The sequence below is a fragment of the Nyctereutes procyonoides genome, unplaced genomic scaffold (assembly GCF_905146905.1).
Source record: "Nyctereutes procyonoides isolate TBG_1078 unplaced genomic scaffold, NYPRO_anot_genome, whole genome shotgun sequence".
Classification (NCBI taxonomy): Eukaryota; Metazoa; Chordata; class Mammalia; order Carnivora; family Canidae; genus Nyctereutes; species Nyctereutes procyonoides.
Genome location: NW_026575131.1, coordinates 57547083 through 57572414, shown reverse-complemented (window position 1 = coordinate 57572414; position 25332 = coordinate 57547083). Strand labels below are relative to the sequence as shown.

At 59.3% G+C, this 25332-nt stretch overlaps 1 protein-coding gene across 4 annotated transcripts; it reads left to right on the top strand.

Moving 5' to 3' along the window:
• The first annotated feature begins 452 nt into the window (after positions 1-452).
• On the top strand, positions 453-25035 carry DAZAP1 (DAZ associated protein 1). Of its 4 annotated transcripts, none has more exons than XM_055343323.1 (12): positions 453-667; positions 8324-8364; positions 9014-9180; positions 9475-9540; positions 11384-11494; positions 12750-12798; positions 16133-16215; positions 19179-19332; positions 20702-20731; positions 20856-20996; positions 21935-22111; positions 23084-24038. In XM_055343323.1, exons 1-12 carry the CDS (start codon positions 639-641, stop codon positions 23161-23163), a joined length of 1128 nt encoding a protein of 375 aa, XP_055199298.1. In that variant the 5' UTR covers positions 453-638; the 3' UTR covers positions 23164-24038. The 4 variants fall into 4 exon arrangements, with proteins under 4 accessions (XP_055199298.1, XP_055199297.1, XP_055199296.1 ...); XM_055343322.1 differs by lacking the exon at positions 23084-24038 and adding an exon at positions 24070-25035 and having other exon boundaries at positions 455-667; positions 11387-11494; XM_055343321.1 differs by lacking the exon at positions 23084-24038 and adding an exon at positions 24070-25035 and having other exon boundaries at positions 456-667.
• The last annotated feature ends 297 nt before the right edge of the window (positions 25036-25332 follow it).

Sequence of the window (25332 nt, the reverse complement as noted above, 5' to 3'; positions counted from 1 at the left end):
CCCGGGAGTCGCCGCCGCCGCCGCCCCGCGCGACCAACCCCACGGGCCCCGCCGCCCCGCGTGACCCTGCGCGGGGCGTGGCCTCCGCCCACCGTTGACCCCGCGCGCCACTTCCGACCTGAGCCCAAACAAGGAAGCCCGGCCGCGCCTGCGCCCCGCGGTGCCTAGCTCGGAGGGCCCGAGCGCGAGCGCGCACGCACGCACGCACGCACGCACGCACGTGGTCCAGCCCCGCGCGCTCCTCTCCCCAGGCAGGGCCGGCGCCCGGGACTCCACTTCCCAGCGCGCTCTGCGGCGCCGCCGGTAGCTGCGGAGGAGCAAGGCCGGGGCCGCCGCCCGCAGGCACGCACGCAGGCACGCACGCAGGCACGCACGCAGGCGCGCACGCAGGCACGCAGGCCGGCGGGCGCACCCCTGGCCCCGCCCCCGGAGGCCCCGTGCGGGAGCGCGCCCGGGCGTGCGCAGGGCGGCGGCGCGGGCGCGGGGGCGCGCGGTGACCGTTGGCGCTGAGGGGAGGAGGCAGCGCGGCCGCCGCCGTTGCGCAGATCCGGGCCGCGGCTGTGCGGAGGGCGCCGGGGCCGGTGACCTTCCGGAGGCGGGAGCGAGCCAGGGGGCCCGGGACGCCGAGCGCCGCCGCCATGAACAACTCGGGCGCCGACGAGATCGGGTGAGGACGCGCCGGCCTGCGCCGCCGCCGCCCAGACGCCGCCCCGGCCCCGTCAAGGTCACGCCGGCGGGCGGCGCTCGGGCCGGGCCCGGGGTCGCGGGCGGGGGGCGGGGGGCGGGAGTGCGCGTCCCGCCGCTTCCGGGCCGGGCGGCCGAGGGGGGCGGGGGCGGGGGCCCGGCGGGGGGGGGGGGTCCGGGGGGCTCCGCCGCCGCCGCGCCCGGGAGCCGCGAGCCTGGGGTCCGCGGCGCGCAGCCGCCCGCGCCCGGGTGTGTGCGGGGTCCCCGCGCGGGCCTGCTGCCGCCTGGGCGCCGGGGCTCCCGCGGGGGGGGGCGGCTTCCCGGGGCTCCCCGGCCCGCGCAGCAACTTGGCGGGCGGCGCACGTGGCCCCGGGACGCCGGAGTGCGGCCGCGCAACTTGTTCCGGCGGCGGCGGCGGCGGCGGCCCGGCTCCCGCTCGGCCCCCCCCCCCCCGAGGCGCGGGGACCGCGGAGGCTCGCGGACCGAGGCCCGCGGGCAGGTCACGTGGGGCGCCCGGGTCGGGCCCGCACCGCCGGCCGGGGCCTGCCGCGGAGCGCGCCCGGAGGCTCCCCGAGGACGGAGAAGGCAGGCCGCTTCCCCCGCTCTCTCCTCGACCGGCCATTAGGAGGCGGGTCGGCGTCGAGTTCTCCTCCTTAATTATAGCCTCGTTGCACGCGGAGGGAGCCCCGGACCGAGCCAGCGATCCCGGAGGAGCCGGGCAGCCCGTCTCTGCCCTAGTTGAGGGCTCTGGTCCAGTTTTCGTTGCAGAGAGCGGCCCCGCGCCCTCAGGGTGGCGTTCAGGGTTGGCCTTTTCTGCGCAGCGCGGGGCTGGGGGGTCCCGTGGCCTTGTGCATCCTTGTCAGTGCCTTGAGCCTTGCAGGGACGCCCTGTGTCTGCTGAAGCGCCTGCTTTGGTAAGTCATTGTTTGCGGGGATGACTGGCCTCTCCCCGGCCTCCCGCTCCACCTGTGGACACAGGATGCGTTGTGTGGGCTCTGGGTCCCCACGGCGCACCCCGGCCGCGACTGGGAGGAGGACGACCCGTCGCTCCCAGCCGGGTTTGCTCTGCAGAGCGTGCCCAGCACTGGCAGGCGGCGTGTTCTTTGTGTTAGGCAGCTGAAAAGTTGCAGCACTTCTGACGGGAAACCGGGGTGTAGGAAGAGAGTGCTCCAGAAGCGGGGCCGGGCCCGCCCCATCCATCCCCATCCCCATCCCCCATCCCCGGGCTGCCGTCCTGCCTTGCCCCGCCAAGGGGCAGGGGTCTTCAGGCCTGGGCAAGGAGAGCAGACAAAGGTCGGGAGGGAAGGGCGCCTGGAGGCCCCTGAGGTGTGCTGCGGGGATCTGAGCCTGGTCTGCGGTGCCAGCTCGGGGGTGCCGTGGAGCCAGTAGGAGGACTGGGCTTAGCCACCCTGGCTGGCCACGGTCCCCTCCCCGCTCTTGCCGATCCACGCGGATCACCTGAGTTTTAAACTTGTAAATGACAGGTGTCCCTCCCAGAAACCTTTCATTGCTTTGTGGGTAGGAATCTGGTGCTAAAAATATTGACCAATTTCCGTTTTAGATAGGATCCTTGTTTCTGTTATTAGCGTGGGAGTCCAGGGCCCACTGGCTGTCCTCGTACAGATGGTTGACTCCGCTGGGCTCCCGGTCAAAGGGCCCTCTTGCAGTTTGCTGTGATCGGACCGCAGTTGCCTACTTTGGGGTGGTTACCACGTGGGAGTTTGTGCTGTGCTCAGATCCAGGTGCAGGCAGATGTTAGGATGCGGCCGGTCTGAATGATCTCTGATGACACGCATCTTCATCTTCAGTCTCCTTTGCTTGGGGCTCTGGTCTTTGGTCAGCTTGGTCCAAGTAGCTCCCCAGGGAGGGCTTGACAGGCGAGAAGGGCTGCTCCCCTATACCTAACAGGAAACTGCATGTATGGGTACAAGAGGTAAGGCCTCAGGAAGCGTGTGGATGCGTGGGGCCCGATCCAGTGCACGTATCTGCTTCTGAGTTGGGAGTTTTCAAAGGAAGAGCTTCACCAAGTGTTGGCTGTACCCGAGCCAGCCCAGAGGTCCCCTTGAGGTCTGGCGGGAGGGGAAGGTGGCTGAGACCAGTGGTTTTAGTTAGTGTTTTCATAGTCCTGATTGTCCCAATCAGCCAGAGCAGACGGAGGGTTGGGTCTTGAGAGCAGAGGGATGATAGGAGCGGCAGTGCCACGTGTGGCCCCACGTAGCAGATGTGTGATGGGCTGATATGCTCCCTTCAGAGCCAGCAACGAGGGGGACAGGCGCTCGCTTTGCTGAGGGCAGCGTCCTCTTTTCCTAACATAACATGAGAAAGTTGACTTCAAGAAGGGTCTCTGGATTCCGACTTGGAGCTGGTGCCAGCACGAGCCTTACAGAGATCCAGACCCCCCGGGCTCCTAGGCCTCTGAGGGCACCTGGCATCTTGTCAGTGCTCACAAGTGCTGGAGGAGGGCTGGTTCCCTTTAGGACAGAGGCGTTTTGTTCCACCCACCTCTGGGGCAGCCGGCTTGTGTTGTGGAACTGGAGAAAGGTCTGAGGAAGATATCATCTGGCACATGTTCTACTGGGAAGGCAGGGCCAACTGGACACCCTCCAGGGGAGAGTCCTGGGGAGAGGAGGAACTCCGCGGAGACAAGGTGAAGCAGCTTTCAGGTCACTCTGAGAGGAGGTGCAGGGAGGCGGCAGGAGTCCAAGGCTGCCGGAGCCCGAAGCACGGGAGGCAGGTGACCCCACCTATCCCAGCAGCCCCGCAGCCCCCCAAGTGCCGACAGGGCGAGGCCAGAGGCCTGGGCCTGGAGGAGTGGACACTCGTTAAATGCCTGTCTTCACTGAGCGGCCAGGAGCCGGGAGGTCCTGACTGTTTGGTTCAGAGAGGTCCTGGTTGGGGAAGAGGCCATTTTTTGCAGGGTAGACAGTGGTGAACTCTGGCGGTAGAAGGTAGAGATGCTTCTCTTTTGTGTTTTGGAGGTGTTTGGGGGCAGTCTCCCCAGCAGTGCTGACACTTGGGGGAGTCCTGGGCCCTGTGGGGGCTGAGCAGCATTTCTGGTCCCCATCCACTTGGTGCCAGGACCACCCCCAGTTGTGAAAATCACAGATGTCCCCGGATATTGCCCAGTACCCTCTGGGGCTAGGACCACCCCAGATGAGACACCTGTTTGGGAACATCTCCTCTTTTCGGCCTGCTTCCCAAGGTGTGTGTCCCTGCCACTTGCACCCATGGTTTAGGATTTGTTTGCTGTAGCGGGAGCTAGTTTGACAACTGTGAAGTTGACCATGGTGCTGGGAGGCACGCTGGTTGACTTCCTTCTGTTCTCAGCGTTGGCAGCGGGTCGAGCACCTGGACCAGGTGATGTGCCCTCCCCACTTGAGGAAACTCACCCCGGGGTAGCTCACTGCTGATACCCGTCCTAGAGCACCTGCTGGGAGCTGGGCTGGAACTTCATGCCCCAAGTTAAACCCTTCTCTCTGCAGGACAGACTGAGGCTTAGCAGGTCAGGAGACTTGCCCAAGGTCACCCCTAGGAGGAGCCAGAGCTGAGAGTCCCGTGCCCCTGGTGAGCCAGAACAGTCCTGGTAGGGAATGGCAGGGATGAGGGCCAGGCCCAAACGTGTACATTCCACCACCTTTGAGAAGGGTCCTGTCTTCACGGGGTGACTGTAGCGTGGCACGGTGTCCCTCTCTGAGCTATGAGTAATGTCTTCAGCCGGCGGTCAGCTGTTTGATTGAGGCTCTTGCCTGCTCCTAGGGAGTGGTGGGGGACAGGGGTCCTGTCTGGGGGCGGGCTGGTGGAGGAGCTCACGGTAGGAGGCTTTGGGTGTCGGGAGTTAACGTCAGGCACTGGGACATCCTGGGGTTCTCTTCTGCCTGTGTCGGTCGACCCCTGTAGTGGTCTGGCCAGAGCGAAGCCTGAGCTGCCAGAGGGCAGGGTCCACACAGGCGGCAGCTGCCTCCCGGGATCTTGTGCGTGCTGCCGTGTAAGGGCCCTGAAGCGGGCTGGCTCCCTGGCTCCTGGGGCTGCTTCCTTCCCTGCAGGGAAATGAAGACCTGCTTAGGAAGACAAGGTCCCCGGGTGACCTCCCTGGAGGGGCAGGAAGGGGCAAACAGAGGCTCTGCATTGTGTGTTCTTTAAACAGAAAGGGCCGTTTGCTGAACAAACGTGATTGGTCCCAGGCCCTTTGTTCCTTGCCCTCCAGAGCCAAGCTCTGCCCCGCTGTGTCCGCACTGGTGGCCACCTCACCAGGCGAGCCTGCAGTGCTTGGCCTGGGCCAGGGGAAGCCACTGGAGGTTTATTTTCTGGCATGAATACCTTGTGGCTGCCCTAAAGTACACAGAGCAAGAGCGGCGCAGTCCTCCAGTGCAGGTTTCAATCTCAGCAGGTGGGGGAGGGGGAGCGTTACCCAGAGCTTGGTGTCCAGGTCACTTCTGCAGATTCCCTTACCGAGGGGAGGTCACCAGCACCTGGTGTTGAGGTGCAGGTCCTGGGAGCCACCTCTCCTGGGCCCCCCTGGTCGTGGTAACACCTGTTCCCCCTCAGGAACCTGACTCTGGTTCACCTGGGAGGGCCTGATGGAGCCAGGAGGTCCCCCTCGATGGCTTGTGGGGTTCAGGGACTGGGGGGGGGGGGCTGACTCAGCTTTAGCTGAGTCATGAGTCCTGCACCCGTAAGAGCAGAGAAAGGCTGGAGAAGGAAACACAAAGTCAGCTGTCCCCTTAATCTGCGAAGTCCCGTATGAGAGCACCCATCAGTGCCCAGTGAGTGTGTCTGGCCGCCCCTGGGCAGCTGGCAGGGCGAGCAGCCCCACACTGTGCCAGGCATGCACATACGTCTGTGTTTACTAGTGATAGTTGTGCTGCCTGGGCAGCTCTTGAGCTGTTTCTGGCCAGTCCTGCTTACGGCCCTGTAGTCTCTGGGGCTCAGAGGTTGGGGCTTTGCCCTGGGGTCTGGGCGGGGGGACCTCCTAGGACCTTCGGAACCTTTTGGCTCCTTCTGTGGGTGGACCGGGGAAGGTATGCCGTTGGCGCAGGAGGAGAGGACATGCAGACAGGTAAACCTGCTCACGAGGCACTGCCTAGAGAGGCTCACGGGACTGCCCGGAGGCTGGGGCTCTCCTCCCCGAGGAACGGGTGTGGCCCACGAAGGTGTCCCTTGCTGTGCATCTCTGCCGGGGAAGCAGATCCTGGCATTTCTTCTTAATGAAAACCTCTCGTAGCCTAGGACCACAGGGCGACAGACTCGTGGAACGTGGCGAAGTAGTAACCAGAGTTCCTAGATACTATCTCAGCCAGCCTCACCAGCGCTGACGTCTGGCCCCGTCTGTGTGTGCCCCCTCCCCTACGCCATGTGTGGCTCGTGGGAAGTATCGACCAGTGAGCGGGAGCCCCACGACCCTTTGTGTGGATGCTTGCGCGTGTTCTGGTTTCCAAGAAGAACATTCTCTGCAATCAGTGCAGCACAACGATAAAACGAGGGCAGAGCGTTGATACCCTTTCACCCCCCAACCCATGGGGCAGGATCGGGGCTGTCCGTTGTGTGGATGATGGTGTTTCTGGTCTTTTCTCCTTAATGCCAGATTTTGAAATTTAAATGAGTGCTGGAACCTGGACTGGTCAGACGAGTTCCTTCCTCCGTAGGTGGGTGGGTGTGGAGGATCGCGGAGGATCGGGTTGCTTGGAAGCATACCTGTTTGCGACCTTACTGTTTTGGTTGGATGCACACTAGATAGAGGCTCGTATCTGTCTCCGTGAATTAGGTCTTGTTTTTTGAGAACGCTGGAGATCTCTCTTTCTTGCATGAATTTGCTTTTCCACAGCAAAGCCTTGTTCATTCCCGTGTCGAAGGAGTGGGCAAACACGCAGCTCCTCTGCGGTGCCAGCCGGCCTTGGGGCCTTCGGTCATCTGCCGCTCTGTGCCCCTACTGGGTGCCAGGCCCCGTGAGGGCAGGGCGGGGCCTGAGTCCGCTGGCTCCAGGCAGCGCCCTAGGTGGCCGAGGAGCCCCAGTCCTCTGGGATTGTCTGGGGGCAGGAGGAAGCCTGGCCTGATTCTGAAAGGGGTGCGTAGGAGACAACGAATTCAAGTTAATGAGGCCTAAAAGTAAGCCTGCCTTGCTGCTTGATCAGCGTGTTCATGAGACTTGTCCTCACAGAGCTCCCTTCTGCGGAGCTGTAAGCGCGGCCTCCGCCAGATGCGCCGGGCCGGCCCGTGCACGGGGGCCCGTCCGTGGGGGCCTGGCGGCGGCCGCTCACAGGATGGCAGTGGGTACCTGTGGGGGGCGATTGTTTCTCACGCGCTACATTCACATCGCCCCTCCTCAGAGGAAAGGCTGGGGTGGGAACAAGCCCCTGACAGTCCTGGGGCCCGTTTTGTCAGGGGCTGGCTCGCGGGAGCTTGAGTCCCTGGATGGAGCAGGGGTGACAGGTGCGCTGGCTGCCTCTAAGGGGTCTGTCCCCGGGTGGAGGACAGGGCACCCCGTCTGGCAGTTCTCTTGGTTGCTCGGCGGGATTGCCATCAGCCTCGTGGGGGTCTTGTCTTCGAGCTGAGCATGGTGTGGTCGGCTGCAGGCAGGGGGACTGCGGGACCCTCAGTCTCCGATGGGGACTGAGCCTTGGCCACGTATTGGCATCTGAAGACCTCTACGAGTGATGGTGGCCCTGTCCCCTCTCCCCGGGGAGGCGGGCGGGACTGAGCGCTGCCACTGCTGCAGCTAAAGCCTCTTTCCTGCCTTCTCTGCCATCCCCACTTCCCGGTTGGGGGAGGCCTCCGTGATGGCTGAGGAGCCCGGTACGTCTGGTACGTCGGAGATGCGAGGGAGCTTGGCCCGTAAGGCTGGGAGAGCCCGCCCCCGCGGGCCGGTCTGCGGACCTGCCCCTGTGCCGTGCCTCAGTGCGCTCCAGGCCTCGCCAGCCCAGGGGCGGCAGGAAAGGTGGGCCCCGCCCTGCGGCCTGTTGGTGGGGAGCCCCTCCCCGGGGGCAGGGGGAAGTAGGAGGGCCCACGGTGCTCGAACCATCCTAGGGGTGTGCGGAAGAGAGGCGGGTCGGCCCCGAGGGCACCAGTGGGGCCCCTTCACATTCTAGTGTGTCTGCCCGGAAGGCCGCCCAGGCTGCCCTGAGGTGGGAGATGTGGACGGGGCTCCACTTACTCGTGACCACGTGACCACGTGGAAGATACCCGAGGCTCTGTCCTAGGGCCCCCTGCCCCCCCCATTGTTCTGGTTTGCTGCATGTGCTCTCAGACGTTGCGGCTAAGTCCCCAAGTATTTGCAAGAGCGCTGAGGAAGTGTGCGCCACGGCTCCACCCCAAAGCCCCTGGGGTTCGAGGGCTCGTCGGTCCTTTCTCAGGGTCTCACTGTCAGGCTCGGCAAGCACGTGTGGGTGGCTCTGGACGTGTCGTCTTCACTTCCGCGTTGTAACACTCTCCCCACCATCTTGGCAAGTCTCGGTGTCGATTTTTGTGTCTGTAGCTGTCGAGGCGGGCACTGGCTGAGGGGGACATGTGTCATTGCTGTGACCTCGACGCGAGTCCGCATGTCTGCACCAGCTTCTTGTGGGCTCCCGCCTGAGGATGGGGCGGATGGCTGGCATCTTTAAGGCAAGAACTGTCTTGACCCTAAATATTTTCTTGTTGAATTGCAGGAAGCTCTTCGTGGGCGGTCTTGACTGGAGCACGACCCAAGGTAGGTGGTGGGGACCGGCCTGCGTGCCAGGAGCTGCAGGCAGGCCTGTGACCTTGGTCTTCAAGTTGTGTGGATTCATCTCTTGTTATTGCCTTGGGTTTTTTGTTTGTTTTCTTTAATTTTTGATTTACTTATTGGTTTTGAATTCTGGGGGTTGAGGGGTGCTTGACTGGGAGTTGTCTTGGGGTCTCACCAGAGTTAGGGGAGGGATGTAGGCAGGAGACTGTTGGGCTGTGGAGCGTGGAGGCTTGCTGGTGCAGTCACTGAACTCGGCCTCCAGCAGGAAGAAGCTGGTGGTAGCTGGCGTTCCCAGAGGTCACCTTGCATTCCCTCAGACTTCTTTTCGGAACGCTTTTGGCCGCTGCCATTGTCACTTGCACCCTTTCTAATTCATGTGAAGACATAATGTGTCTGTGTCTGGAATTCCCTGTCCTGCCCCAGGGGTCTCCCTCATGTCCCTGACCATCTTCCGTCCCCCACCCCCGCCCGGTCAGTTGATTAGCCAGTTTAAAGGTTGCTGGTTCCACAATTTCCAGGTCATGCTGAAGGACTAGGAGCATGTGTGCCTGTGTGCTTTACACACCAGCTGTGTACAGTGCTTTAACACGCCGGTGTGTGTGTTTGTGTTCTTGTCCCAATCTCTGAGCAGAGACTCTACGCAGCTACTTTTCCCAGTATGGAGAAGTCGTAGACTGTGTGATCATGAAAGATAAAACCACCAACCAGTCTCGAGGCTTTGGGTTTGTCAAATTTAAAGACCCAAATTGTGTGGGGACGGTGCTGGCCAGCAGACCACACACACTAGACGGCCGAAACGTGAGTGTCCTTCCCTGGAGTCCACTTCCTCCTGTCCCTCTTGTCCCTCCTGTCCCTGCCACTTGTTGCTTCTTCAGGTTGCCACTGCTGCTGGTCCTTGACGGATGTTCATGTTAGGGAACGTTTTAGGGGGTTGACATTAAGGGTTGCAGCTCTGGACTTAGGCTGGATGTTGGAGTAGAGCATGGATTTGGGGTGTACTGTGTTGGGGTCATGTGCTTGTTTGCTGTGCTGACACCTTTTCTAGGGAAAATAGTTTCATATTCACAACAGACTCATTTGAAACTTCTGCAGATCGACCCAAAGCCATGCACACCTCGAGGGATGCAACCAGAGAGGACACGGCCGAAGGAAGGATGGGTAAGGGGCTGGGCTGGGTGGGGCTGCCTCTCCACGTGTGCCACAGCCACAGCAGGAAGGAAGTATGTGCCTTTGATCTGATGGTTTTGTTCATCACCGTTCAGAGTAACAGAGGTCTTCTGGTTTGGTGTTTGAGCTGCTGGGGATCGCTCAGACTTAACCAGTGGTATCTGTTTTTTACGTTTTAGCCAAGAGTATTCATGTTAGTCTACCTTGAAAAGAAGGAAAAGATCTTGCACACCTGTTTGTGATCAGGAGTTCCATTTTCTCCTCACCAGAGGCTGCCAGCCTGCCCAAGGGGAGCCCGGTGTCCTAGCACCCTCTGCCCCTGCTCCCCCAACATTGCTGCTTGCTGGCCACTCCTTTCCAGGTGCTGCAGCTCATAGGCAGGGGCCCCCTTGGCTATGTCTGAGAGCCCAGTTGCTGCTTGTTCAAACTACTGGTTCAGAATACACCAGTGTGGTGGCTCTTCAGGGATTCTCTGTGAGCTGTGTGTGTCCCCTATTGCTTGGCCAGTTGGAGCAAACCCGTCCTCTGTCCACTATAACCCATCCCTCCCCTTCCCCAACACAGAAGGTCTCCGAGAAGACCATTATCCAGTATGCATTTGTCCTAGCAGAAGGGCCTGGTCAGAGCTGGGCTGGAGGTAGGCCAGATGTCCGATTGGCGTATCTGAACCCGGGCCTGAGAACCTGCATTTCTAGGAGGGTCCATTTGCTTCTGGTTGACCGCTGCTTCAGACCTTTAATACAGTTTTTATTTTCCCAGTTTCCTATTGGGAACTTTTGGGGGAACTTTACAGAAAAATCAGAAGAGCAGTACATCAAAAACCTAAACGCATGGCTTAGATTCGTCGATTGTTAATGTTTTCTTAGTTACATATATCCCTTCTCTGTATCTATCACTCCTAAATTCTGGAGCACGCATCTCCTAAACACATGTCCTCCCACATACCCACCCCTGGCGGAAGTGTCGGCAGTGGCTCCCAGCACCACCTGTGTCCAGACTGGTGCACTTGTAGCTCTGGGGTCATTTCACAGGTGGCTTTCGTAGCCCTTCTCTTCAGACTGGAATCCCAGCCACACTGACGTTCCATGTGGTTGCTCACGTCCTTTAGTCTCTTAGCAGTGTTACTGAGGTGGCACAGGCATGTAGAGTAACCTGCACCTCTTGGTGGAGTTTGACCCCTGTGTGTACCTGTGAGACCCTCGCCTGCCCCCAGAGTTCAGGGGCATCGGTCCGGAGCAGTTGGGATGATGTAGCTGCGGAGCCCCTTGGACAGGAAGGACAAGGTGTGGGGAGGAGGCAGCGTCCCAGGAGCAGGAGCCGAGGTGCTGGTCTTCCGTCTCCCTCTGGCGAACGTTTTCCCCCAAGCGGTGCGACCCTCCCACAGAGGGTGGGATCACGTAAGGCATGTGGCTGCCCAGTTAACGGAATGCCCCATAGTCCTATTTTTCTACCCGGTGAAAACCTGGAAAAACTCTGGTTTTTCATCGTGTTGGCCACCCTGCCCTCCCAGAGTCCGTCCTTTGAGATCGTAGAGCTTTCTCTTCGATAGCTGCTCTCCCGGATAGGTAGACCTAGGACCTGCCACGTGCTCTATGCACGTGCCTGTGCGTCCGGTGCTGCCGGTGCTGGATCCCTGGGGTCTTGGGACTCTGTAGGAAAATGAAAGACTTAGGATGGTTTGCTGACTATGGTTCTCTTTAGTGGGTTTTTGGAGTGTTTTGGTCTGGCTTTTAGCTGGGTCTTAAAACCAATGCAGAGCACATCACAGACTCACCGTGGGGAGTGTTGTGAGGGTGCCCCACATGGACTAACCATTTTTTCCTTCTTAAAACAGCAGAAAGGACCCAGGAGCGATAACAGTAAATCAAATAAGATATTTGTCGGTGGGATTCCTCACAATTGTGGTGAGACAGAGCTCAGGGAATACTTCAAGAAATTCGGAGTGGTGAGTTGTCCCTGCACCAGAGCACGGCGGGTCCGGGCGGGAGCGGTGGAGCCAGATGTCTGTGGACGTTAAGCTTGGAAGGTCCCTCCTCCAGGCCTGTGCCTCCCGCAAAGCAAGCCAGAGCCCAGGAGAGGATTTACTGCTTTTCCAGGCAGTTGAAGGCTCGCCAGGCTGATCTCCTGGAAGGCCCTTCTGATTGTTGTAAGCGCCAGAGTCTAAAGCGCTAGATAGTGTTAGGGAGAAGCAGGGTTTGGCTTGGCTGTGGGAGCCCGCCTGCTGCCTCTTGTCACGGGAGGGAATGTTCTAGGCCAGGTCCTCACAGGAGCAGGATAGACCCCACCGCCCGGGAGGGGGCCGGCCTGGACCTGTGCTGCCCTGCTCCAGCAGCTCACACTGGCCTCCATGCTGCTGGGGACTCACTCCCTGGCTAGGTGCCGTGAGATTTTTTTTGACTCATCACCTGCTCAGTGTTTCCTCAGTGACAACAGAGTTTCTTCCAAGGCTGGTGTTCTTTACGGAAGAGGTTGAAATCTTTTAGAATCTTACGGGGGTTTAACGTTACTTGGGTTCATTTGGAAGCTGAGTTCTAGTAGGGCAGACAGAAGAGAAGATAGGGGCTTGCAAGTAAGCGCATGTGGGGGGCCGTCCCAGTCATCTGCGCAAAGGCACGGGGTCACCCCAGGCTCCCACTGGGTCATACACCCTGTTGGTGGGACAGCCTTGTTGCCCTCACTATCGCCTGTTTGTCAGAGGGTGCCTGAGTGTGCCGAGGGCCTGGGCCAAGAGTTAAGAGTGCCAGAGCACATGATGGTGTGTGCTCAGTGAGCAAGGGGCCCGGGAAAGAGGGGTGCTGGCCGGGTGGACAGCTGTCAGGGAGTGCCAGGCTGAGTGCTGGCCAGCGGGACGCTATTGAAGCATGCGGCTGAGCCCCAGAGCTCCAGCAGCCCAGCCTTGGTTTTTATCTGAGCGGAAGGGTGTGCTGTGGTCCTCCCAGGTCTCGCCTCCCCAGCTGGAGCGTGGGGCTGGGGCCTCGAGTGTCCAGATGGCTCCCGTGAACACTCGAGGCAGAGGCAGCAAGCACTTCCCGTGGCCTACTTCAGGTGTGAGTCTCAGGCGTCAAGCCCCATAAAGTCAGCCTTTTGCCTCGGGACTTCTCTGAGGAAGACATTCCCAAGCTGTCATTTGCCTCGGGAGTTTTGTGGTAGCCAGATGTGCTCGTGGCACCCAGGTTCTCGAACAGCCATCTCTCTTGCAGGTCACAGAAGTGGTCATGATCTACGACGCAGAGAAACAGAGGCCTCGAGGTAAAAGAGATGGAGTTTGTCCTTGACTTTCCCCCTTCAGATGGCAAACTATTTCACAATTAGGTGGTGGTGGTAGCGAGTATTGCCTCAGAGAAGGATGATTTGGAGACATGATTAAAACATAGGCCCTTCCTGTGCAGCACAACCTGTCTGCTTCCCAAGGTCGGACGTCACAGTGTTTTTTTGGCTCACTCTTTTGAAGTTTTTACGACTTGACGTGAATTTCAATATGGTTTCTGTTTTCCAACGTGTACTGAAAGATGGGTGCTTTTTTCCAGTGCTGCACTTGTCATTGAGGGGCGCGTCCTGCTTGGAGTCCCTGCCCAGGCAGGTCTCATTCCATGGCATCAGGCTAGGTCTGCCCCAGCTCGGCTTGAACGTGGACTTTCCTTTATCCATCCCATGCTTTTTTCCTGTTTTTCTTGTTTCTTGTTCCCCTAAGACCATGGGGCAGTGGGAGGAGGGTGAGGAGCCGCCTCAGCACGTCCCTTTGAGGTTCCATGAGCTGCCCACGCTCGCACGCCCAAATTGGTTTGTGAGGCTGGGACAGTGGGCACCTGATTGCCGTGCCCCCGTGCCCCCCCCCCCTTTTTTCAATATTCTTTTCTTTTTTCTTTTTTTTTCCTTTTTCTTTTTTCTTTTTTTCTTTCTTTCTTTCTTTCTTTTTTTTTTTTTTTTTTTTTTTTTTTTTTTTTTTTTTGTGGCTGCCGCTGTTTGTGCCTGCCCGTCTGTTTTGGTTCATCCACCGCTTGTGGGCCAGCCGTGGGAGCTGCCCTGCCCGCGGGCGCCGCGCAGCCCCTGCCCCAGCCCTGTCCGAGGCCCCCCTAGCACAGAGCCGGCGCCGCCGCAGCATGCGCCCGCCATGCTGGAGAATAGTTTGCCATTTGAACTTCCATCCTTCTCTTCTTCCATGATAAGTGACGTATCCTCACTTCATGTCGATTAAGCTGTTAAGTCTTAGCTTAACTTTAACGTAGACATACATGCTTAGTGACGTACTTAAGTGTCTCATAGTAAAGTACAGTAACGTTAAGTAAGTTGTTTTTCCTTTTCTCTCTGTGAATTGTTTGTGATTAACGATATCTCTTTAGATTTCTCTTCTCCAGGTGCTAAATTATATCACACAGGTACAGGCCAGTCCCGCAGTCAGAGGAGGGAACGGGCTTTGCTCCAGTGGGGTGTAAACGAAGTTTCAGTGTGTTTCTGTCCGCTTCCTCAGTGGTGATGTCGCCTCTTGACAGACAGATGCATCCCTAGACGCCCCGCCCCGGGGCTCCTTACCCAAGACTCACCGCCTCTTGCGCTATAACGGACCACGCGAGCCCTGTGGTTGCAGACCCTCCTGCACTTTGAAAAAATGTTAACTTTTTAACATGCTGTTCATCACCCACACTGTGTTCCACCATTTGCCTCCGGTCTTGTGAAACTTCAGGACACGGGAAATCCTGAGGGCTGCTCTTAGATTCCTGACCCCAGTCGCCCCCCATACCCCCAGGCCTCGCCCTGGGCCTGGGGAACATGCTGAGCCGCCGTGGGCTGGGGGGGTTACAGGCAGGAGGAGCTGGCGGGGAGAGCACTTCGGGCTTGGCCTTGGGGCCCATGTTCCTGTGGGGGCTCACACTGTCCTCCACATCAGGCTCGGAGAGTCCCTGTGAGCTCGAGGCCAGCAGAGGGCGGGAGCGACGGCAGGAGCCCCTGGTGGGCTAACGGGGTGTCCCAGAGAGCTCATCCTGCTTTCTCCCCTTCCCAGGTCTTTTCCAGGGCTCTACCTCCCTTCTCCTTCTTGGACAATCTAAGGCAGTGTCCCTGTCCCTGTCTGTCTTAAGGGTTCTGCATGTGTCTCACTGGGGACAGTGACGCCCTGACCTCGCCCATTGTCCCCTCTCCCCTCACCCTAGCAGCTGCCTTTGCTCGCCTCACACCTTCCTCTCCGGTGACTCCCCGCTCTAGCTTCTGTTTCCTTCTGTGTGTCTTGCCGTCATCGTTCTGCAGCCATGATTCCGCTCCTTCTTGCACGCCGTGTGCAGAATCTTGTGTGAGTGTGTGCATAGTCACGCTCGTGCACACGCGTGTGCAGACACATCAGAAGCCTCCTGAGTCCCAGGTGTTCCCTCCCTGCTAGTCTTTCCTCCCCAAGTTTCTGAGCTGCCCTCCCCCCCCATTCCGTCCCCCACTGAGGTTTTGCCTGCAGTCTTCCCACATGGCCCAGCACCTGCAGCCTCAGCAACCCTCTCCCGTCAGCTTGAGAGGCCTCCTCCCTGCCCGCTCCGACTCTGCGGCCCTTAAAGGCCCTGCCGGGCGCAGGCTTGACTCGGGCTCTTGGCATCGGCTGTGATGCTCTGTAGCTTTGTCCCCTCCCCTCCCCGCCTCAGCCTCCGTACCCCATCCCCTTCTTCAGCCGGTCCAGGCTCTCAGCCCTTCCGCTCACCCGGCTTTTGTTCTTCGGGGTCTTCTGGCAGCTGTCTGCCGCACGCGTCCCTTTGTGCTCAGAACAGATGGGCCCCGGGGGAGGCAGTGCAGTCGACTGAGGACCAGACATGCCACATTAGCGGGGCGGTCACACTCACCCAGACCAACCAAACTTCGTTTATACTGCCACTTTCTTGTGTTTGGGAAATGCTAAATTTTTTTTCCCTTTAAAATTCTCTTTTTGATGACATGGTGCCTCTTGCTCTTGCTGCTGACAGCAGAGTTTGACCTGCTGGAACCCGTTGTGGCCTGTATCTTTGTGTATTTTATTTATGTAGATACGTACAGATAGATACCTGTATACATACGTATGTTACTTTGACAGGACTCCTTGGGCTTACCCAACAGCGTTGGATAAGCTTAGCGAGGCACTAACTGTGTAGAGACCGTACTTCTGTTTAACGCGCTAGAACAATATATGGCTGCTGTCAGCACTAGTTGCAAAGCAAATTGCAAGCCGAGGGGGAGAATCTTGGGTTTCAGAAAAGCAGAAGCGCACCCACGGCACACACTCGCCAGAGGTGGAGCTCGCGGCCCGCCCCCCCCCTGCTTGCAGGGGTGCACCGCGGTCCCCTCCACAGAGTGCTCTGGCACACACTGGGCGCACTGGGCCTGCTGGTGGGCCAGGCCCTCGCCTTTCTGCTGTCCGGGCTGCCACTCCGTGAGGCCAGCCCTTGGTGGTTCCCACCGTGTCTCCACTTGGAACCCCGCCTGCATTGCCGGCTCGGGGCCCGCCCTGTAGCCTCACACACTCCGCTTCCCTGAAACCCTTGGGCGACCCCTCGGCCCGGCCCTGATACTGTTCATCATCCTGTTTTGTGTCACAACGCCCTGCTACCTTGATTCACTCTTCGTCGTTGGCTAGGTTTTGGATTTATTACTTTCGAGGACGAACAATCAGTGGACCAGGCTGTCAACATGCATTTTCACGACATCATGGGCAAAAAAGTGTGTAGTTGTAGTTTTATTTTACCTTAAGACCAAACCAAGTCTTAGGCAACTTAGGGATTTCACTGGAAAAGAAAATCTCTGAATAGCAAGAGGGCCGGGGCGATTAGCCGTGTGGGCTCGGGCCTGCTCCTGCAAAGCAAGGGGCCCATCTCGCCGGGGGGATCTGCCTGCAGCGCGGCGGCGCCCAGCTCGCCCGCTCTGCTCCCGGAGCCGCTCACTCTGGATCAGCTGGGGCGGGGGGGAGTGGCCCCCTGGCCGAGGGGCGCCGTCTTTAGGGGGGCGGGGGGGCTCCTGGGCTGGCCTCCAGTGAAATCGCAGGTTGCCTCAGGCTTGGTTTCTGTGACCACTCCTTCAGATGTCTGTCCTGCTTTCCAATTGCCTCCTGCCACCCCCTGCTGGGTGCGCAGCGGACCTTTGACAACAGGTTCCGAGTCAAACTAAAAGAGACATAAACATCCTGAAGGATTGGTTTTTTTTAATTGGGTCACTTACTGTGGAACTCCGGTCCCAACCACATGCTCTCGATAGTACTTAACTCCATGCAGTCAAGTGACCTCTGGTTTCATCTTCATACTGTGTTGCTGCCACGGAGGTGGGCTGGCTCAGAATGGGGCCCCTGCTTCTCATTTTACTGGGTCCCCGGAGCTCTTGGGGAGTTCACTCAAACAAATCACTGGTAGAGATTCTGCAGTGTGGGGTCTCTTAGACTTAGCAAGAGGCTCTGGGTCCCCATTTTTGTGGGATTCCTGTCTCTGTCCTTCTAAAACCTGCTGTGCGCACCCTAGCAGCCCCTGTGGGTACCACGCAGCCAGGATTTCCGTGTTCCTTCCCACATGCCCAGCCCTCTTAGAGACCGTGGCTGGATCTGTCCGTTAGGATGTGGGGGAGGAACGAAGGCAGCACGTTTGCTGCCTCCCAGCGCTCCCGCCCAGCCCGCAGCCCGCTCCCGGGAAGTTGATAAACACAGCAGCGCGTGGAGCTATTTTTACGAAGAGGTGGCTGAGGTTCTGTTGCAGGCATAATTAATTCCATTTGAACCTGACTAAGCAACAGACACAAATCTCGCTCCGACGTTCATTGAAGCTTTTAGTTTAAAATTAGCATACAGATTTCAAGGATGCATGCCAGTTATGAACACAAGTTCAAAGGAGTCCACGTTCCATATTTTAAGGTACTGTGACATTTAAAACTTGGAGGAAGCCTAGTCCTGCTTTAGGGGCAGAAAGGCGGCTAAGCGCACGGATCTGCTCCCATCTCCAGGCGGCCACCCCGGCCCGGTTTTGTAGGATGCATCGGTGTCTGAGTCTGGTCTGCACGGAGCACAGAGCGGAGACTGAGGTGGCTTCTCGGTGTGGGGCTCGACTTCTAAAGTAAGGTGTACATGTGTGGGAGCCTGGCTCCTGGCAGCAACCCCGGCCTTGCCCCGTTCCCGTTGCCACCTTCACTGGTGGGCAGGCCACAGCAGCCCCTCGGTTCCTCAGTGGGGCTTCGCCTCCATAAAGGCTTGGGTCCCACTTCTAATCAAAACTGGAGTGTCAGTGGCTGCATCCATGTTCTAATAGGAAGAGGGTTAAAAAATTTTTTTTTTTTACAAGGGCTGCTTTGCTTTGTAAGCAGGAACCAAATTCCCTTAAGGAGAGTGTGTGAAGACTCATTAATTTGAGTTCTTTGAAACTGGTCCCTTGGTCCTGCTGTCACATGGCATTGAGCTAACGGGGGTTTTGTTCCTATCCATGGAGTGTCCTTGGGGCGTCAAGACGCTGGGGTCTGTGCCTCTGTCCCGCTTCCTGTTTGTTCTCCAACAGGAAGGGGTCTTAGGGCAGAACTGACGGAGTTCTGAATGCCTCATGCTCAGCTCCCCAGACTGTGAGACCCCAAGGATGACTCCAAGTCTCTTCCTTCTCATTAAAATTTATCATTAAAAAAAAAAAAAATCAAGACTCTCAAATGCTGAGGCAGCCCTGTCACTGGGGGATCTTTTAGTTGTCAATCTGCCCGCATCTTAAAAGCTGCATAAGGGAGGGAACCTCCTGGGGGCCACAGTGCTTGGTGCGAGGAGGGCCCGCACGCCTGGCCCCCGCTGGCCCGGCCCCTCCGAATGCTGTGGCTCCTGACAACACCTAAAAGAGGAAGGGTCCTGGGCTGCTGACCTAACACAGTATGAAGATTGCTTACTGATTCAAATGTCCATTTTATTGCATGTTTGTTTACTTTTTTTGTTAGATGTAATGTAAGATTCTCTTTATCACATCCATTCCCTCTGACATTATTTTGAGTTAATTGAGATTCTTTAAGCGTTAGCCTGGGGAAGGTAAGTCTTTATCTTCCATTAGACATTTTAAATAAAAAACCTAAGTAAACCAACTGTGTTTCTCAGGTATGAGCTTAAAGCACAGGCAGGGTGGGAGGGCTCTGGGAAGGTCCTGTGTGCTTTCGGCCCAGCTGCTCCCAGCGGAGGTCCCTCCACCACGGTGCTCGGAGAGCATCCGGCTCCTGCCATTCTGAGGCCCTGGAGAGGCCCAGGAAGAGGGCTGTGATTGTTCGGTCGGTCCTGGTCTCTGTGTCCCTGGGATGACGAGGCCATCGGAGGAGAGAGCTGTCACTTCACCGTGGCTGAAAGACCCTTGTCACAAATCTCAGGGTTCTTGGTCTTCAGTCCGTGCTCTGCAGCGGGTAGGGCTTAACATGTCTTACGGTTGCATCTGTTGTACCTGAGAAACATGTTTTAAACAAAAAAAAAAAAAAAAGAAAGAAAAGAAAAGAAAGAAAGAAAAAAAAAAGAAAAAATTATAAATTTTTAAAGAAAAAAATACTGGCCTAAATAAGGTTTATAGTTAAGTATTTAGTTTTAAGTCATAATAAGATGCTAAGTGTAGTCATAAGTTATTTGAGGGTGTGTCTGAAGGGAAGGGGGTCCAGGACCCCCGGCATCTCCGTAAACCAGAGCTCCATTTGTCTAGGTGGAAGTTAAGCGAGCCGAGCCGCGAGACAGCAAAAGCCAAGCGCCAGGACAGCCAGGTGCCAGCCAGTGGGGCAGCCGAGTCGTGCCCAATGCCGCCAATGGCTGGGCAGGCCAGCCCCCACCCACGTGGCAGCAAGGATACGGCCCTCAAGGTAAGGCTCCAGCACCCAGAACCGGTCGGGCCCCCAGGCAGCCGCCTCAGGGGAGGCCCCCTTGGAGGCCAGGGTCCCGCAGCCGTGTGCGCCCCTTCCTGTGGACTTACTGCAGAGGTGGGACAAGTATGCTGGGACAGCTGCTGGCTGGGCAGGTGTGTGGGCTTTGACGGAGTACGTGAAGGCGGGGGGGGGCTCCCGCCCGTCCCCTGTCCAGCACCACCCAAGGTTGACACGCACAGCTGTGCACTCGTCCCGGGAGCCAGCACATGGGCTCTGTGCTGGGGGCCCGATAGCCCCTGAGGAGTGAAGTGACCCCTGGCATGCTCAGGCCATGGTCAAGGTCCCCCTCTGTGGCTTGGGCAGAGGGGTCTCACTGTAGCCAGCAGAGCCCCAGCGAGCATCCTCACCCCAAGTGCCATGCTTTGCAGGAGGGCCAGGTGCCGTCCCTGAGGTCCGCGGCAGTGCCGGGCGGTGCCCATAGGGGGCGGCCAGGAGGACCTGGTGGACCTTGGAGTCTGTCCTGCCGCCACTGCCCCTGACGGTGAGCTGGTCGCAGAGGCTCAGATCAGATGCTTTCAGGGAGACTCAGACCTTTGTCCAGCTGGACGGAGGCAGTCCTGCCTCTTGCGCCCTCTGGATCTGCTCCTGCTCCCTGGGCTCTGGGCTGATGCCAGCTGGGGTAGCAGGGCCTCTGAAGGTTCAGCAGAGTGTGGGCAGCCTGGCAGAAGGGCTGAAGTTCCCGGGGGGGCTGCCCGGCCAGGATCTGTAGCCTCTACCCCCTTTACACATGCAGAGAAGGGACAGTGTCTAGGGAGGGGCAGGAGGAGGCCAGGTGGGTCAGCCTGCACCCTGAGGCACCTGGCACCCCCCCCCCCCGCCCGAAGCTTGCAGAGTTGTCTTTTAAAAAATATTTTATCGTGAAATAAAACCCAGACGTAAGAAACCAGTTACTGTGACCAGATGCCCTGGTACCCACTAGCACTTGGCTGGCAGCCAGCCTAAGGTCCCACCTGTGTATCTGAGCCCCTCAGCTGTGGGTGCCCCCTTCACCCTTTCTGATGGGTTCTGTTGAAGAGCCGGGGCCGCCTGACCGACAGGCTTGTCTTGGGGAGCCTTCCTCTGTAGAAGCTGGATGCAGGTGGCCGCCCTTCTCCCGTAGCCAGGTGCCGGACAAGCTCTGGGGGTCATGCCCATGTTCCTGATCCAGCACCAGCCCCTCTGATGCCTTGCTCAGGGCTGGGACACCCTCCCTGTCCCCATGGCTCAGCAGGACGCCAGGCCTCTTGAGTGTGTGTCAGGGGTGGGCTCAGCTGCTAGTCTGGGACGTTGACAGGACACCAACCACCCTCTTTGTTTTCCTGTTTAGGAATGTGGGTTCCAGCAGGACAGGCAATTGGTGAGTCCTTATTTGCGGGTGTCTGAGAAAGAGACTCATAGCGGGTGGGCCCACCGTGGGCCTGGGCAGCTGGGGGCCCTGTGCGCCACACGCTCTCCCCTCACCTCTGCGCCCTGTGTTCCAGGTGGCTATGGACCGCCCCCTGCAGGAAGAGGAGCTCCCCCACCGCCCCCACCATTCACCTCTTACATCGTGTCCACCCCTCCCGGAGGGTTCCCCCCTCCTCAGGGCTTCCCACAGGGCTACGGTGCCCCCCCACAGTTCAGTAAGTCATGCGGGCCCCTGGAGCGGGCGGGGGCAGCCCGGGGCCCTTGCTTCCCATCCTGAGAGGCATCCTTGCAGCCTCTGCCTGGCCCCCGCCTGGACGTGGCCGGGGTGCTGCCAGTCGCGTCCCTCTGCTCAGAGGGAAGTGGGCCACGTCGCAGGGGCGTTTGGACCCGATCTTGTGGTTCCACAGCGAGGGGCTTGCACGTGCAGGGAACTTCAGTGTCAGCCCTCGGCGTGCCCTCCAGCTCGCCTGCGAGGTGCCGTGCTCGGCCTCGGTGGGGAAGCGCGGCCTTCCTGGTGCGTGGGTCTGCGGCAGCAAGGGGGAGCCCTCGCCTCATCCACCGTGGCTGGCGGCTGCGGTTTCCACGTGCCACGCGGCCCGCACTGACCGGCCCACGGTCTCTCTCTGAAGTGCTTGGGCGTCTGGCTCTGTTGTGCTGTCGGGGTGCGCCCCGGCTTGGGTCAGTCACGTTGCCAGGCTCCCAGCTACAGAGGCCTTGCCTGCAGCAGGCCACGTGACGACCGTGTGGCCGCTCAGGGCAAAGGTGTGCCCCTCCCTGGGCTGGACCACATCCAGTTTGATTTCTAACAAGAAGACAGGTGGATAGAAACAGGGTGTGTGGAGCCCCGGGCCCCAGCGGATGGGCACGACCCCCCCGCCCTCGTGGAAGGCTTGCTGCCGTGGTTTTGTCTGCCTGAAGCACAGACTGCTGTTTGCTAGTCGGGTTTTGTGGTTTTCAAGAGTATGCCCGTGCAGCTCCTGTCCTGACCCTTGCTGTTGGGGTACGGCAGGCCGCCCCCAGCCCACCCTGAGGGAAACCCGAGGCCTGGAGCTTGGTGGGTTTCAGCAGGGGATGGTGCGGACAGCTTCTGCTGGGCTGGGCCGGGCCAGGGTCGTGCGCGGTGTCTGTGTCTTTCTCTCCTGTTTGTTTGCAGGCTTTGGCTACGGGCCTCCACCACCACCACCGGATCAGTTTGCCCCCCCAGGGGTCCCTCCTCCACCTGCTACTCCAGGGGCAGCACCTTTGGCCTTCCCTCCGCCTCCGTCTCAGGCTGCCCCAGACATGAGCAAGCCTCCAACGGCCCAGCCAGACTTCCCCTATAGTCAGTACGGTGAGTTGGAGACCTGCAGGCGCGGCCTGGGGCCCAGGACCTGGCCCCACCATCTCCTGCCTTCCCCACCGGTGCACGCGCGCGCGCGCGTGTGTGTATGTGTGTGTGTGTGGTGGGAGGCCTGCAATGCAGGGGCTTGTTGGAGAGGGTCAAGTAAAATGAAAAGCAGGATTTTGGTTTCTTGGGTTTTTGCTAGGGGGTTAGTCTTAGAAGAGCATCGGTTGTGCAGCAGGCGTGCTGGGGCCTGTGGGTTTGGGAACTGGAAGCTGTAACGGGGCCCCTAGAAGGATGGCACAAGGGCTTCTTGGGCACCCCGGCAGGCCCTGTTCCTCGGTTGTCTTGTTTTCTTGTGAGTGCAGAGTGCAGGGCTGGCACCTGCGGGCCACGTGGGTTCATGGCTCTGGTGTGTGGCAGGCACTGGCTTGGGTGTTCCCCTGTGCTTCACTCAAGGGGCTGGTCATGGAGTAGGTGCTTCTGAGCCTGGTCCCTGTAGGGTGGCGTCCCGTGGCCTGTGTGGGAGGAGCTCATGTGAGGACAGGGTTGGGCCCGTTGTCCTGGGTCAAGCAGGCCCCCAGCCCGGGGTCTCCCGCCGCCTCTCCCGACAGGTGGGGCTGCCTGTCGCCCGGGCTCCTTGGGCTCCTGTGGGAACCGCGGCTTCAGCCCACCTTCCTCATCTGGGGCTCTGCTGTTCCCTCATTGCTGAGACTGCAGTGTCTGCACGTTGAAGCTGTTTTTGCCCTCGAATGCCATCCCTGGCCAGCTGCTCCCAGCCGCCCGGCATCGTACAGTCTTATCCCCCTTGGCACCGTGCCAGGCGGCGGTCGCTGAGTGCATGGGTGGTCAGCACAGGTGTCTGGCGTGCGTGAGCAGCCCTAGCCCTGGGTGGGGGTGTGCTGACCGCCAGCATCGCCCCGCCCCGCCCCTCTGCTGAGGCTGCCCTGGGGTAGTCACCCTGGTCTCGTCTCTTGCCAGGCCTGGGTACCTATTCTCAAGACCCGTCAGGCTTCGGGCCCATACTTTGTTTACACTCTTATGGTCAGGCTGAGCAGTGATGTGGCCTAGGTAGGTGGCACCTCCTCATCCACAATCCCCACTCTGCCTGCACCTGGGCAACGGACACCGCCTCCTCTGCCATCCTGGGCGGGGGTGGACCTGGTGGTGCCCTTGGGACGGGGCCCTTGCTGGGGCGAGGATCTCGACTGGCCACAACCCCATGGCCCCAGGAGCTCTGCTTCTGCAGGGCAGGAGACATAGTTCCCCCGTGCTTTCGTGCACCCTCTTGGGGATCCAGGGGCCCTGGGACACGTCTTCATCCCAGGTGTGCAGTCTGGTGCTGTTCCCTTTCCAGAGGCGCCTCCCGTGCCTTTTGAGGTCAGCAGTGCAGGGTCTAGGTCCTGTTTGGAGGAGGGACCTGCCCGACCCAGGCAGCCGCTGCAGGCATGGCGCCGGGAGTGGCTGACCCCTGGCGACGGGCACGCAGTCTTTCCCCGCAGCCGTCGGTTTTATGGAAGCTGCCAGGTTGGGTCGGCTCTGCAGAGAGGACCGTGTGGGGTCTGGCGGTCATCCGGGAGGGAGGCCTGGCGCTAGTCGGACGTTTTCTTAAATTCTGGGCACTGTGTCTGAGTCTCCCATGCCTTCCACTCAAACGTAAACTTCCTGGAACCCTCGGGCCACCGAGCCAGGCCAGGTGCCCTTGGCTCCCCAAGCTCAAGGGCGTCCAGTGGCTCCTGTGCCGCCAGGGCCCAGCCCCGCATCCTTGGCAACGGGTGGGGAGGCGAGGCCGAGGACGGAGGGGGCAGACCGCGGGGTCCTAGAGGTCTCTGAGCTGCTTTTCCTTCTGCGCGGAGCCGGCGGTCGGGGTCCTGCGGGCACGAGGATGGGCTGTGCGGGCGTGACCCCTCCTCGGCCTCCGCGCGCAGCTGCCGTCCGCCCCGGCTGACTGGGCTCTCTCCCTGCAGGTTACGGACAGGACTTGGCTGGCTTCGGACAGGGCTTCTCAGACCCCAGCCAGCAGCCCCCCTCCTACGGGGGCCCCTCGGTGCCAGGCTCGGGGGGCCCCCCTGCCGGCGGCAGTGGCTTTGGACGAGGTCAGAACCACAACGTGCAAGGATTCCACCCGTACCGACGCTAGCTGGCCGGCGCCTTGCGGACGTCGGGGCGGCCGAGACCCAGGATTTAGAACTTGTGAACTCGTGACAATCACAAACTTGGCAGAAAAATAGCGACTCGACGGTGGGGGGAGGGAGGGCGAGAGGCTTTTGGAGGCGGCTGTGGGTGTCTGGACTGAAGTTTTTAAATATATTTCTTTCTCTAACCCATCAGCACAATAAAAAAAAGTCACTGGTTCAACAACAGGGTTAAAAAAAAATGTCTTCAGCTTTAATTCAAAACTTCAGGTTTCTTTTTTCTTCTTTTTTTTTTTTTTTTGAAATTATTTTCCTGAGCCTTTTGTTTTACCGTATATTGTAAACTTTTATGTTAAAGAAAAAAATATACATTTACAAATTGTGAGATTTTTAAGAGAAATTTTCTACGATGTATACTGGCTTATTTTTTAATTTAAAGCGGGGTTTCCGTCGGCACTGGTGGCAGTGAGGGGCGTTTTCGGTGCCTCACGCCTGGCTTTGAGGGTTGGGGCTCGTTGGTCCAGAAACTCTGGGAGCTTACAGAAGTCTACTGAGCGTGTTTTGTTTTTTTGTTTATTCCTTGCTTTTGTCGACTGACCTGCCCGGCTCTGTGTGCAGGTGCGCCGTGGGGGCCGTGGGGGCCGTGCCCGCCCAGCCTCGCCGGCGCCGCCCGCGTCCGCCCCGGCAGCAGGGACGGGAGGCCTCGTCAGCCGCTCTCCCGCGCACGTGGTTTCAGGGCGTCCCCACTGACCAGTTTGACTCTGGTTTGAATAAAGAGAAGTGCGTTTGGATTAGAAACCCACGTTGTGTCCTTTTATTCCCTCCCTGCTCTCGGCTATGCGTCCCCCCGACCCCCATCCCGGGCCCGGGAAGAGCCAGCGGGGAGCCCAGGGCCCTGCCTCGGGGCGCCTGCCTTCTGGAAATTGCAGCCGATGTGAGTGGAAGGTGGCCCAGGGCCGGGGCCCGGGGGAGCTGCAGCTCAGGTCCGGAGGCGCCCAGGTTCCGGGGCTTGGTGGCTGCTCGCCGAGTGCCGAGCGAAAGGCGCCCGCGCGGATCTGGGGGGTCTGGCCAGGACTCCCCCAGACCACTCACCTT

Coding starts and splice junctions, on each gene's coding strand:
- DAZAP1 (XM_055343321.1), top strand. CDS start 639: ATGAACAACTCGGGCGCCGACGAGATCGG. Junction 20,732..20,855: donor TCCAGCAGGACAGGCAATTG/GTGAGTCCTTAT, acceptor CCTGTGTTCCAG/GTGGCTATGGACCGCCCCCT. Junction 22,112..24,069: donor CTTCCCCTATAGTCAGTACG/GTGAGTTGGAGA, acceptor CTCTCCCTGCAG/GTTACGGACAGGACTTGGCT.